This window comes from Callionymus lyra, chromosome 11, assembly GCF_982586985.1.
Source record: "Callionymus lyra chromosome 11, fCalLyr1.hap1.1, whole genome shotgun sequence".
Lineage (NCBI taxonomy): Eukaryota > Metazoa > Chordata > Actinopteri > Syngnathiformes > Callionymidae > Callionymus > Callionymus lyra.
Window position 1 is genome coordinate 26,613,068 of NC_141828.1, and position 14,085 is coordinate 26,627,152.

Sequence of the window (14,085 nt, forward strand, 5' to 3'; positions counted from 1 at the left end):
AGAGTCCCTGCTGCTACCGCTTCACTGTTTTATTAGTTCTGCTGTTGTGACCGCACGTCAATCAGTAAAAAATACATTTATTTTAGCAGATTTCAAAGATTTAAGACCTTTGACATGTTAATGCAAATTTAAAACTTTTTGAGGATCCCGGAAACCATGTAAAAAAATTGTGTGAACAACATGAATTGTTAGAGTCTAAAATATAGTACTTAGATGACTACGTTTCATGAAACATGAGCTGAGGCTTTATGATGTCCTAATTTTCAAGTGGGAGTAAAGAAATTTCTATTGGTTTCAGTTACATTTATGATTATAACACTAACATCTAGTGATGGGCTGAGGAAGTTTCATGAAACAGTATCCTCAGTTTAAAAAGGCCACTTCAGCCGTTTCATGAAGCCTCATCAGCACATCAGTACATTAACGTAAAATATACAGTAACAATATACACTGTTGTATGAGCTAACATATAGAAATGAACATTATTAACACCAAGTAAAACTATTTGCAGGTTTTAATACACACTGTAGAATTAGCTGAAGTCCCTCGTGTTGCCCGGAGATTTTTTACAAGATTCAAAACATTTTCAGGTATTTTAAATTAAAAATGTAAAGGCCATATTATTAAGCTGTACATTTTTGATAGACAGCGGTCATTTTTTTTCTGATTGCGACAGATTCCAAAAATTATGTTGAAACTGCTGAGGCATCTGGAAGCATTAATAATGAGAGACTATTTGTTGTCCTTTGCTGACAAATAAGGCCCAAAATGAAGAATTTATTTTTACATACTTTAGGGATTGCTTTAAAAAATAAAAGCTTCAGGTTGTCAAAATTATTTTTTGTGGGTGCACAAATCCACTGCTTCGAGTGCATACATCACAAACTCTGTGTTTTCTCCTCTTTGAATGAGATATTGGGTGTAGAACCTAAAACACTTTTTAACGTGACTTGAAAGTCATTACACATACTAAAAAAACATCGGCACCTTCATCTGTGACATCAAATCCATTTTGTACCTACTTTACCTTCATAAGAATTAAGCTAATGACAACATTATCCCTCACAGATCGAGTGGAAATTATTTTAAGATTTAAAAACACAAGAATAAGCTGACTGAATAACACACACACACACACGTTTGATAAAGACATTTGATTATATACTTTTATTGTTCAGTAGAAACATTTAACGTAAATAAAAAACTAGTGGTCATAGTAGGGATTTTTATTCATGATTCAAGATAAATAATTATATCTTAGATCAAGCATTAATATCATAAGGCAAAACAAAGATATTAAACCATTGTGTCCTTTATCAATAGTAATATGTTCTGAAAACCAAAGATGTAAATAATATTTTAGTATTCAGTATTTTACTTTATTCGTTTACTCCATTATTTTATTAGATACAAACGTTCTTAATCCGGTTTGTATAAATGATTATCCCCCTAAAATGACTGCATCAACACCAGAATTCTAATCTGTAGTCCATAAAAGATACTTTAGCATCATCATTTAACACAATTCTCTGTGCCGCCACACAACTGAGGTCAGTCCTAACAATGCAGAGAAGATTCCCGCTGGTGTTTCTCTGCAGATAAAGCACATAAGCTCCTTTCAGCAGTCATTAAAACTAAATGTTTTATTAGGACAGATGTGAACACACGCTCCCTTCGCATGACATGGTGCACTTTACATGCAGCCACATCATGGTTAGTGGTGGGACTCAAAATACATGCATGAATGTGTTTTTAATGACATGTTTTTCTATTCAGACGCCATACTTCTGGCCATCAAACTGCTGGGAACCAGAAAACACAGACTATGGTGAGCGTGAACATCATCTGCATCTCCAATTATTCTTTGATTCATGATTCAACACTGCAGCAGAGAAAAGCTTTTCATTATTTACAATTAGACAGAGAGGAAGTAATAATGATGCCAGGAGGAAGAATATGAAATGTTACTGGATTTTCATGTAATAGACATTTGTTTTTTTGTGTTTATGCAAATGAACTGAGCAGAGGAATGCACAGGAATATATACTAGAAACATTATTATCTATAAATTGTGTTACAGAATATAACAAAAACCTGTTATTAATAATGTCACAAATTATATATTATAGAGTGCACTTTGCAACAGGGAGAATGGATCTGATTTTGTTGGCTCAATCTATTTTTTTTCTTTTTTAACAAAAACTCACATCATACCTCCAACACTGGGAGTCACTGGATTCTTGATATTGATAAATGTGGTTCTGGTCTTATCTTAAACAATGATATGTTTACAGGTCCTTACATCATGATACAATTTTATTAATCTGATCTTAAAAGAGAATCTGCCTATTTTAGGGCTTTTAAAAGTCATCTTACAACCAGATATGTTATGCTATTCTATATAATCACATTTAGTATATTTTTCTTATTTTTGGCTGTTCTAATTGTAATTAACGGCCTCCTTAAAACAGATATTTTCTTATATTTTCTAATTGCATTTAGTATATTTTATAATTATTATAATATTAAGTTAAAGTATAATTATGTCATCTTAGAACCAGCATTTCTGCTTTACAGTCCATGGACAAATCTTACATTTGACTTCATGTCAATTCCAGAAATCTTCTCAAGTCAATTTATGTTAATGTTTGTAAAATTGATTTCACATGTCTCAAGTACATATTAACCATCTTTATACTTTGATTATCATCAAGTGGACAACATAAAATGTTGGCCCCAGGCCTTGAGTTTGGTTTCACTAGGAAATAGAAGGTTTGACTCTAGTTTCCTTGTCTAGCTTCAAAATAATTAACCTAATTTTGCTTTAATTTTGCTTTTTTTAAATATTTTAAAACACACACACATACACACACCTAGACACACACACACTCTACAGTATTTTTTTCCATTTCTTGCAGTAAGATAACGACTTGAATCGGAAATTCATCAAAGCTAAAAATAAAACTCAATATTTGTACTATGAATTAAGTATATTTTTTTAGAATTGATGTTATAAATATAAGTATTGAAAAGGTTCAGGACCTGGTATTGGCTGATTTGACAGCCAGCATTAGTACCACGCAACAACATGATGGTGTGATAACAGGAGGACGGGTGAAGGATGATATTTAAGCCACACATGAGCACACAAAGCAACAGACGCCGGCTCACTGTGTAGTCGTGACCTTTGTGAGTCACAGGCCGGTGCGAATGTGTAGTTGAGAGGATTAAATGGGTAAACGCGGGGCCACTTAAGGCGGCAAATCGGAGATCCAGATCCTCCTCAATTACCACCCTCTCTCGTCCTCACTTTCAGCTGTTTACCTCTGCAAACGAACAATGCAAAACAAAGCACGTCTGGAGCTCGCCGACTATGAAGCGGTGAGTAAATGAAGGTTGCAAGGTAGAGGCTACTCTCTTGTCAAGCTTTTGTTATCACATGTACAGCAAGCTCATTGAAAAAAAAATGTTTTAACCATTCCATGTCTGGTGTTTGAATCGCAGGAGAGCTTAGCGAGGCTACAGAGAGCTTTCGCCAGGAAATGGGAGTTCATCTTTATGCAAGCAGAAGCACAAGCAAAGTAGGTGTCAATAACAACCAGCAATTACAGCTGGGTATTCATGACATGATTAAACTTTACCACCCGATAATCTATCTGACAGCGCTCCACATGTGAAGCACATATTAAGACGTGTGACGCTCGACTTGTCTGCCCTGTGATCATAGTCACATAAATATTCATGCAGCTTCTCCTCCTCAGAGTGGACAAGAAGAGAGACAAGATCGAGAGGAAAATACTGGACAGTCAGGAGAGAGCATTCTGGGACGTCCACAGACCTGTGGTAAATATTCAGATTATCATTCAACAGATTATCGTGGACATCTATGGCCAAACTATGGAAGTATATCAGTGCCATCAGAGTATAGAAACTTCAAATGTAGATTAAAAAAAAAAAAAAATTGCTGCCAGAGTCGATTGCATCCTCTTGTCCTCAGTTATCACAGGATTCCATTGTTCCTCTTTAGGGAGCACATAAAGACTGCTGACATCTAGAGGCCAGAAGCTTAATTGCAACACAATGAATAAACGTCGAGAATAATCATGTTAATTGTAAATCAATTAGTTTTATTTTTATTTTAAACACACTTATTACCATATAAACCATAAATAACTATGATAAAAAGAAAATAACGTGATACATCAGCATATCTATATTTTCTCACACCCCTAGAACAATGCAATACAAACCTTCAAGTGACTAAAAGGGATTAGTAAATAAATGGCTATCATTTTAAAAGTTAAAAAGCATCATCAGACAATCAGCATCGTCATCACATTATTAAATGCAATACAAATATAAAATATATATATAATTTAAATATTCAAAGTTTCTTTATGTAAAATGTTAAATTCAACTTATCGACATTCTGATTGCACTGAAATACTTTTTCACATCATCGATAACGTAATGAGCTCAACTCTGCGGGGGCCACGTCTATAAGGAACGCCACATGAGTGGTGTGGAGGGGTGAGCCCCTCTGCAAATCCCCTGTCTCACAGATGAAATGCCACATCAATAACTGTCACAAGGCATCAGATCAACGTCAGTGCTGCTGCTCACCTCCTTCATACACACTTGCTCGCCATTAGCATCCTGGTCCAGCCCGGCCTGCTGCGTTTGTCACCAAGAAGAGACTCTGTGCCTAATTGGGAAATGAGTCCAATGTATGCGTCCTTGGCGCAACATAATCAATATTAATTCAGATTTCACAGAGACGCTTGTCAAGCTGCTTAGTCCTGCCGTCCTGGAGGCACAGATTAGATCACTTGTTCAGTCAGGCAGAATTGATACTTTGATTTCCTGTCAGTTTACCCGTTTTCACTAAACAAGTTGAACCTTTTTTAAATTACAGAATCTCTTAGCATGGCCGCTTCGATCTAATCCAACGTTTTCTAATTGAAAAACCGATAAATGAAATTGCAAAACATTCTTCTCCGTCTCCAACCTCCAGCCTGGCTGTGTGAACACAACAGAAGTGGACATAAAGAAATCCTCCAGAATGAAAAATCCTCACAAAACCAGAAAGGTAAAAACAACTCCATTCATCAAGAGTCGTTTCATTGTCTGGACCTTAAAATCCAAGACAGAAAAAAGGTCCTTGCTCTGCCCCCTCCAATATCGGATCTGTGGTTTTATCTTTGTTTTTATAGTCCGTGTATGGGCTGCAAAACGATATCCGTACCCACAGCCCGACCCACACCCCCGCCCCAGAGGCCAAGCAACCAACAGAAGAAGAGCTACAGGAACAGGTAAGAAGCATCTACAGCAGGAAGTTAACACTTCTTTTAAAGGGCCCATATTGAATTTTTGTCTATTATAATTTTACATTTTATAAAAATATTCAGGAAACCACACAATAATAATAAAAAAAGATTATAAAATAAATTAACATATATTTTTTGTGTATCATTCCAGTACAGAATACACAGAGATATACTAAAACCAACATCCTCATATATTGATTTTCAAATGAGTCAAGGTTAGTTTTCTACATTTTTATAAGCATTTATCTTCTTGACCTTATTTTAGGAATCAGCAATTCACATTGACATACAATAGGTTAGGTTAGGTAGAACTTTATTGATCCCTCAGGGGGTCTCATTCGGGATTTTTTTTTTCCCATTGCAAGTCCACTATTCTATTCTATGTAATGATATCTCTTGACATTTTTTTATTAGCCTTTTTTTTTTAGATGTGATCAATATTTCCATTGGTCAGATGAATAAATACATTTAAAAATTAGCTAAGTAGTTTGACATGTCAGGAATAATTAGCTGCAAATCCAGAAAATTGACATCAGCCATAAAATATATTCGGATTTGGCGTGAACCAACCAAAGTGGTTTAACTGAATTAGACTATTGTCCGAGACAAAAAATGGAATTCATGAAACCTTATCTGATCTTCTGTTTGGTAAAGCATCTCGATTCCTCTAAGAGGTTACTGGTTTAATAATGAGTTTTTAGCCTTGGAGGAAGTTCAGGAAAATATTTCTAGTTTGTTTGGTTGATTGTAGTAATTTTCAGTAAAAGTGAAGCCTGTTGAGGGTCACCCAAAGTCAATCTTGTCGAGGCCAGGCTTGACAACATTATTTTACCTTCTACACTAGTGTATTTGTTCTGCATAACCACAAGAGGGTTTTGACTTCATTTAAACACCTAACATTAGTTATCAGAGAAAAAAATATTTTAAGGTCAAGAATCCTCCTCATTGGTCAACAGAAGCTCTGTTACACTTGTATAGATCATTGAGAAATAAAGATGTAAAAGTTTATGATTTGCTATCTGTATAACCACGAGTACACCCGAGATCTTAACCAAGAGTTAAACCTTAAACTTAGAAAGTCCTTAAACTTTGAATGTAAAATATCTCATGGGCTGCAAATGTCCTGAAGCCCTCGAGTTTGAACCCCCTGACTCAGAGTCTTTGGTAGTCCCAGAGCTCTGTGTTTGTTAACAACCCCCTGCTTTCCTTCCAGATCACCTTCTGGCAATTGCAATTGGACCGACATCGACTGAAGATGTCCAAAGTGGCGGAGAGGTGAGTAACGCTCCATACGTCTTCATTCAGCGAAGCCATCGACCACTTAATACTTCCCAACATGATGCCCGATTAAAAGCAACAATGACCTTGACGAGTAATTGAGGCCAAACTACTGGCTCAGTCTGTGTCAATGCTGCCTGATTCCTGATGACAGTCCAAGTGCCTATTTGTCATTTCTGTCCCTGAAAAGAGCTTCATTCACCAGACGGCTCCGTCCTCGTACCATCAGTTGCTCTTGTGTGATCTCCATAACCACTGACGCACGTCTGACATATGCCTTTGTTGCATAGTTTGCTGGCCTACACGGAGCAGTACATCGAGTATGACCCTTTCCTAACGCCGCCGGATCCATCTAACCCATGGATCTCAGATGACACAACACTCTGGGAGCTCGAAGCCAGGTAAGTGCAGACGAAGATTGCGATTGGAAGATGACAATTAAAGAGAATCAAGGTTTTTTTAAAAGTTGCTTTTGTAAAGAATGTTATCTTTAAATGTCTTAGTATTTAATCAGACATTTCAAAAAGCTTTGTAGAACAATATGTTCAATATAATTGGTTTACATTTTTAACAGTCTTTAATGTCTCAAAGGCTAACCAGAGGTGTAGTTTTCTTGTGTTTGTAAAAGTGTCATTAAAACATTAACTTATAGCTCACTTTTGTCTCCACCAGTAAGGAGCCAGGCCAGCAACGGGTCAAGAGATGGGCTTTTGGGATCGACGAGGTTCTCAAAGATCCTGTGGGAAGAGAGCAGTTCCTCAAATTCCTTGAGTCTGAGTTCAGTTCAGAGAATCTAAGGTACTTCATTTACTTAATTTCAACGGCTGACAGTGTCTCTTAATCCAGTATTAAAGCAACTTTGTGGCTCAAGCTAACATAATTATTTGTCGTCCTTCGGGGAACACATACTGTATAATCAAATAAAATCTGATTTCATACTCCGAAACAAAAACATAGTAAGTGCCAAGAGCAGAGTCAAGGAGAGCAGATAATTCCAATAAGACACAATCAGGGTTTAGTCAAAAGAGTTATCTTAAACCAAAATTACACAATATATTGTTGTTCCTACAGTATCGCATTATATTGTATCGTCACTCATGTATCGTGATACGTATGGTGTCGCCAGATTCTTGCCAATACACAGTGCAACCAGAAAGGATTCACAGCGCTTCACCTTTTGTTGCACATTACAGCCTTATTTCAAAATGGATTAAATTCATTGTTTTCCTCAAAATTGTACACCAAACACCCCATAATGATAATGTTCAAAAAATTGAAATTGAGAAATCACATGCGTAGTATTCAAGTATTCAAATTCTTCATGATTGTTTTTTATTTATCATCCTTTTACTGATATTTTAATGTCCAGAACTTAAATTATATTCATTGTTTTATTTGAGTGTTTTTCACCTAAAACTAAGCTCAGGTGCATTCTGTTCCTGCTGTTCATCCTTGAGATGTTTCTGCAGCTAGATTGGAGTTTACCCGTGGAAGATTTTGTTGATTGGACATGATTTGGAAAGGCACACACCTGTCTGCAGAAGGTCCCACAGATTATATGATGGTCAGGGCACAACCCAAGCATGAAATCAAAAGGATTGCCTGTAGATCTCTGAGACAGGATTGTTTCCAGGCACAAATATGGAGAATGTTACAGAAAAATCTCTTTGCTGCTTTGAAGGCCCAATGAGCACAGTGGCCTTCTTTATTCGTAAGTGGAAGAAGTTTGGAACCACCAGGACTCTTGCCGGCCATCTAAACTAAGCGATCAGGGGAGACGGGTCATGGTCAGGGAGGTGGCCAACAACCCGATGGTCACTCAGAGCTCCAGAGTTTCCTGACAGAAACCATTCCTTAGTAAAAATGTACATCGCAGCCCGCCTGGAGTCTGCCAAAAGGCACCTGAAGGACTCTCGGACCATTGGAAACAAACATCTCTGATAAGTCAAAGATGTAACTTCTTGTTTGGAGGAAACCAGGGGACCCTCTTGACCACACCAAAACCATCCCTACAGTGAAGCATGGTGGTGGCAGCATTATTCTGTGGGGATGTATTTCAGCGGCAGGATCTTGGAGACAAGTGAGGATAGAGGGAAAGATGAATGCAGCAATGTACAGACAAATCCGGTAAACTAGCTCCAGGACGCTCTTGACCTCAGACGGCGACGGTTCATCTTTCAGCAGGACAAAGACCTTAAGCACAAAGCCAAGATATCAAAGTAGTGGCTTCAGGACAACTCTGTGAATGTCCTCGAGTGGCCAGAGCCCAAACTTGAATCCCATTCAACATCTCTGGAGAGATCTAAAAACGGCTGTGCCTCCCATCCGAACTGATGGAGCTTGAGAGGTGCTTCAAAGAAGAATAGGCAAAACTGCCCAAAGATAGGTGTGACATGTTTGTGGCATCAAATTCAATAAGTCTTGAGGCTATAACTGCTGCCAAAGGTGCATCAACAAAGTATTGAGCAAAGGCTGTGAATACTTACATAGGTTTGATTTCTCATTTTTTAAATTTTTAATATATTTGCCAAAATGGAAAAAAAAGAGAGGATACAGTGAACTCCAGCAGAAACCCATGTTTGGACACATGTGTGAATTTCTCTGTGAGATGGAGATTAGGAGATTAATAAAGTTTCCTTCATTCATTCATTGATTCATATTTTGGTTTCAAAACAAATGAAAGCAGTTACAACTTCGTCAAGAGTCATCAGTAAATTCTGCAACACCAGAGCCAAGTACTCAACAATACTACAACTATATCCTTGTTACTACAGTATAGCATTAAAGCGTATCGTTGCCACTGTATCGTGTTACTCATTGTATCAAGAGATTATTGCCAATACACACACCTAATTTCATATTTAATAGAAATGGTCATAAAAATACCCCACTGAAAATCCTTTTCAATTCAAATATTTATCAATCCAATGTGAATAAAATGTCGCCATCCACTTAAAACACGTGATTCAGAATAACAAAGAAATTATGCTCAGGAACCCTTTGATTACAATTACAACCAAATACTACATCTACTTTGTTGATATTCTATTCCATCTCAAATGATTTCTATAAGGTCTGCGTTTTCTAACAATATTGGGGGTCGTGTTTGGCTGAACAAAGAAAAATGTTATCAATCGAGTTCAATGGCTACAATATGACAATAATTGTAAGTATTTAAAGGGGGTTTGAATACTTTCTGAACCCACTTAAAGTTCAAATCATTCTGTTGGATCACGCTCCCTAGATAATGGAAGTCTTTCACCTAAATTAATTGAATGAGATTCACAGAGAATAGACGGAAGCTCACAACAGCTACACAAGAGATATTATGAATTACTTTTGACAAACATTCAACCAGTCAATGTGTGATCGTGTGAGGATGTTTCATTCTCACTTCTCTGAGTCGCTAATTAATGTTATAACAAAGGGAAGTGGAGTCACTTTGGTAACTCAACACAACAAAAGAAGACAAAATGTGCACAATCTTAGAACCAATGGATGGTTCTAGAACAGGGATGTAAAACATGTGCGTTAAAATATTTACAGGTTTAAATCGGGTTAAAATGGGTTTATTTACTAAACTGTCTGTGACAGGAAGTGCAAGTTTGATTCCAATATTGACAATCTTAAAGACGTAATCTCAATGATCAGTGTGTTTCTTTCCTTTAACATCAGTTTTACAGTTCAGAAATTCTCCATATTATTATTGACGTTGCTTATCTTATCTCCAACACTGGCATTTTAAAAGGTCACCATATCAAAATGCATCTTTATCCCTCAAAGTTGGAAAATGACACCATTGTATTAGTAGATCTGAGTCAAAGAAAATGCCATCTTTGCTTCATACAGGTTCTGGTTAGCGGTCCAGGAGCTAAAGAAGCGTCCCATCCGAGAAGTTCCTACTCGAGTTCAAGAGATCTGGCAGGAATTCTTGGCTCCTGGAGCGCCGAGCGCCATCAATGTCGACTCCAAAAGCTACGACAAAACCACCCAGAACGTCAAAGATCCAGGACGCTATGCTTTTGAGGACGCACAGGTGACAACATGACTTACTTCATGACTTAATAAGTAGATGTTTAAGAAAGTATGGACACAAAGATTAAAGATTCCAATACATTTTTTTTAAATCAATATACAACAATGGATTTATTATTATTTGTTAGATTTTAATCAATCGGCTTTTATTTGAATAAACTGTGTTTAAAACCAAACTTTTTTTTTTTACACATACAAATATTCAAGTCAAGTACTCGACAATAATACAAATGTATTCTTGTTCCTGCAGTGTCACAATATATCAAAATATATCGTATAGTTGCTTGTATCGGGATTAGGTCTGTATCAATTGATTAATCTCACAATATAATTCAAAATTATATATTGGGCTTAGGATACGATACAAGATATTTTGATACAAGCATTATTTTTAGAAATATTTTAGAGCACCTTGAATTTTAGTGACTTTTGATGAGTGTTCTCTTTTAGTTGAATTTATAGAACTGTATGTTCAAACATCATCGTAAAAGCAGCTGGAGTCGACTGTATCCTCTCGTTCTCAGTCATCTGTGGGATTTAATTGTTCCTTTAGCTGCAGAGAAAACAATGACTGCTGGGCCATCTAGCGGCCTGAAATGTAATTACAACATCAAAATGAACAAACACTGAATATTTCCGTATTCATTTTAATTTAAATAAAGAATATATATTTTAAACACACGTTATTAAAAATATAAACCATAAAACAACATTCAAAAATAATGATCTGAAAATACATAAAAAAAAACGATACAGTGATGTTGAATAGTGATACGGATACATGGATAAATGGATCAATATATATTGGTCTATCGATTTTTTTTCTCCCAGAAGTACTTATCTTGCATTGATACAAAGCTAATACTGAAGATGTCGTTTCCAGTCTTATTCATCTGCGGCGGTTGATTAATCCGTCTGGTTTGACACGGCGGCTCATTTGTCTCTCACAGGAACACATCTACAAGTTGATGAAGAGTGATTCTTACAGCCGTTTCATCCGTTCCAGTGCCTATCAGGAGTTATTACAGGCCAAGAAGAAGGTAGAGACGCCACTCAGCAGCCACACTTAATGTCACAGAGCAGCACCAACACATCGTTTTTACAAATACAACCTATCCAGCTGTGACCTCTCAGTGACATCTGCCAGGCTCTTAGTGAAACATCAGATTTTCCTCACAGATTTTTACACAAAGATAACAACCGGCATGGAAATGAAGGTGTAACTGTTACACACACCTTGTATTTGAAGAAATAAAATATTGACTTTATTAATTTGTTCTTTGTCAGGTTAGCATTTTACTGCAAAGTTAGTTTATAAATGTTATTTGTAATTCATTGTTTATTTGTAATTTTTCAATTTTAACTTTCAACTTTGTTAATGTAAATCAGTTTATTCATACATACTATATCTTTTTCTTATGTTTAAATTTTACTGAAATTTTACTGAAAGTTTTAACTTTTAACTAAGATTGTTACAAGTGCAATTTATTTACAGATCTTAAATGTCCCTTAAGTGGTGAAAGAAAAAGTTGTTAGCAGTTTAATGCTTAAATTTTAACTTGTATTAATGAAAAATATTTTTCAGTCACTTGTTTATATTTAATTCTTTTTTTTTTATTGCAAATGTTATAAAATGTTATTAACTTAACTTATTTAAGCAAACTTTAAGTGTCAAATGTGTTTTTTCTGTCCACAGAAGAGCAAGAACCTGTTCTAGTAACTCCAGGTAAGAAACCTCCAGTGAAAACATAAATGTCCTGTGCTGTGTCTCAAATCGCATACTAGCGTACTAAAAGTTAGTATTTTTAGTGCGTTAGTGCGTCTCAATTCTTAGTACGCCAATTTAGTGCACCATGCACACTAAATTGGCGTACTAACACGCCCACAAAACTGAGTATGGTTCGATGGACACTAACCACCCTAAACAGCCGCCATCTTGACGTTTTAAATGGAAGTTACGTCATATATAAATGCATATATATATTCATATACTTACAGTTGCATTTTCCGCAGCAGTAGAAGGATGACACGTCTTCAGTGCTGATACCAGCTTAAATATCTCGCGAATATTCCGATTCTCATATGTTTTCTTTATTTCTTCTTCCAAACTTGTAAAACGTGCTGCCAGCATGTGTCGGCGATAGCGTTCAAACAGCTGGTTGAAACATCGTTAAATAGAAGAAGATGTCATGTGATTTCCTGTTAGTGTGTAGCAGCAGTGTTTGATTTGAGACATACTATCTGTGGAGAATTTGCGTACTAGTTAGTACGTACACTAAACTGATGCATACTAACTTCTAGTATACTAAGAGTAGTATGCAATTTGAGACACAGCACAGTTCTTGTCACGTTTTTTTTAAAAGACTATTAATTATACAATAATATCGATTTAACCTGAGTGAATCTGCAGAAACACCTTTATTTTGAGGATCATTTGAAATCTTTCTTTCACAACAAAAGTTCAGTTCCTGAAAGAAATGCTGACATTAATCACAAAAGCTTATAAATGAAAGCCTTGTTAGCACAAGTGACAACAACAGACTCAAGTTAGTTCCAGAGCTAGAGACTGACAGCTGCAAAGAAAACAAACAATTTTTACCTTATCTGTGATACTAACAGATCAGCCTTTTGTTAGAATGTCCACTTTAAATTGCAGAAGTTAAATGAATTCTATATTCTGATGTCACTGATATACGTCTATATCATCTCTCCAGGGTTATCCGGAGCATCCAAGTGACCACCAGTCATGTGCCATCATGCTAAAAATCAAGGCCATCTTCTCTCTCCGGGACTTTGGGAGAAACCATCTCATCTCAACCATCATCATCTGTCGATCCGCTCGTCTCGGCCGGACGTCCAGCCTGAACTGTCCGTCGTCCACCAGATGTTGCATGTCCATGGAGGAGCTCCTCCTCTTACACTGATATAACCCCAGTATTCTCCGCAGAAGTGGGACGACAAACGAAGAACAAGTTGATCTGAAGTCAAATCCAGTTGTTTTCCATCCTATGGACACCAAGACTCTCTCCTCACTTGCAGCAGAAACACATGATGTCAGTGAGAGAAAAGAAAAGAAAGATTCTTGAAGCTTCTGACGAATCTATCCGATGTCATTTCTTCATGAACTGAAGTCACAGAATCTTTGTCACGCTACAGGAAGTGTTGTGCAGACTGAATATACAATATATATAAATATACATATATGATTAAAACATGATTTATTGTGCGTTTATTTATGTTGGCTATGATTTGATTGCACTATCGGCACATATGGTTTACATTGCACTTGTAAAATCACCTTCAAGATGACAAAGAGGCCGTCTTACGTGAGAACATGATTCTTTGTTTTTATCTCCTGCATTTATTTTTATACCATATTTAAAGACACTTTTACTTACTTGTATTATTAAAGTTGACCCTCTATCTGTTACTGTGCTGTGAGTTT

The 14,085-nt window shown here is 36.4% G+C and overlaps 1 protein-coding gene across 1 annotated transcript in view; it reads left to right on the forward strand.

The window, feature by feature from the left end:
* The window catches only part of rgs7a (regulator of G protein signaling 7a), a 79,947-nt gene extending 65,877 nt beyond the window's left edge, over positions 1-14,070 (forward strand). The window contains exons 6-18 of the mRNA XM_087802425.1: positions 1,777-1,828; positions 3,317-3,381; positions 3,505-3,581; positions 3,762-3,843; positions 5,015-5,089; positions 5,214-5,312; positions 6,541-6,602; positions 6,896-7,006; positions 7,278-7,403; positions 10,455-10,641; positions 11,591-11,680; positions 12,337-12,366; positions 13,355-14,070. Coding sequence (XP_087658551.1) covers positions 1,777-1,828; positions 3,317-3,381; positions 3,505-3,581; positions 3,762-3,843; positions 5,015-5,089; positions 5,214-5,312; positions 6,541-6,602; positions 6,896-7,006; positions 7,278-7,403; positions 10,455-10,641; positions 11,591-11,680; positions 12,337-12,357 — 1,047 coding nt within the window. The 3' untranslated portion in view covers positions 12,358-12,366; positions 13,355-14,070. The remainder of the gene's footprint in view (positions 1-1,776; positions 1,829-3,316; positions 3,382-3,504; positions 3,582-3,761; positions 3,844-5,014; positions 5,090-5,213; positions 5,313-6,540; positions 6,603-6,895; positions 7,007-7,277; positions 7,404-10,454; positions 10,642-11,590; positions 11,681-12,336; positions 12,367-13,354) is intronic.
* The last annotated feature ends 15 nt before the right edge of the window (positions 14,071-14,085 follow it).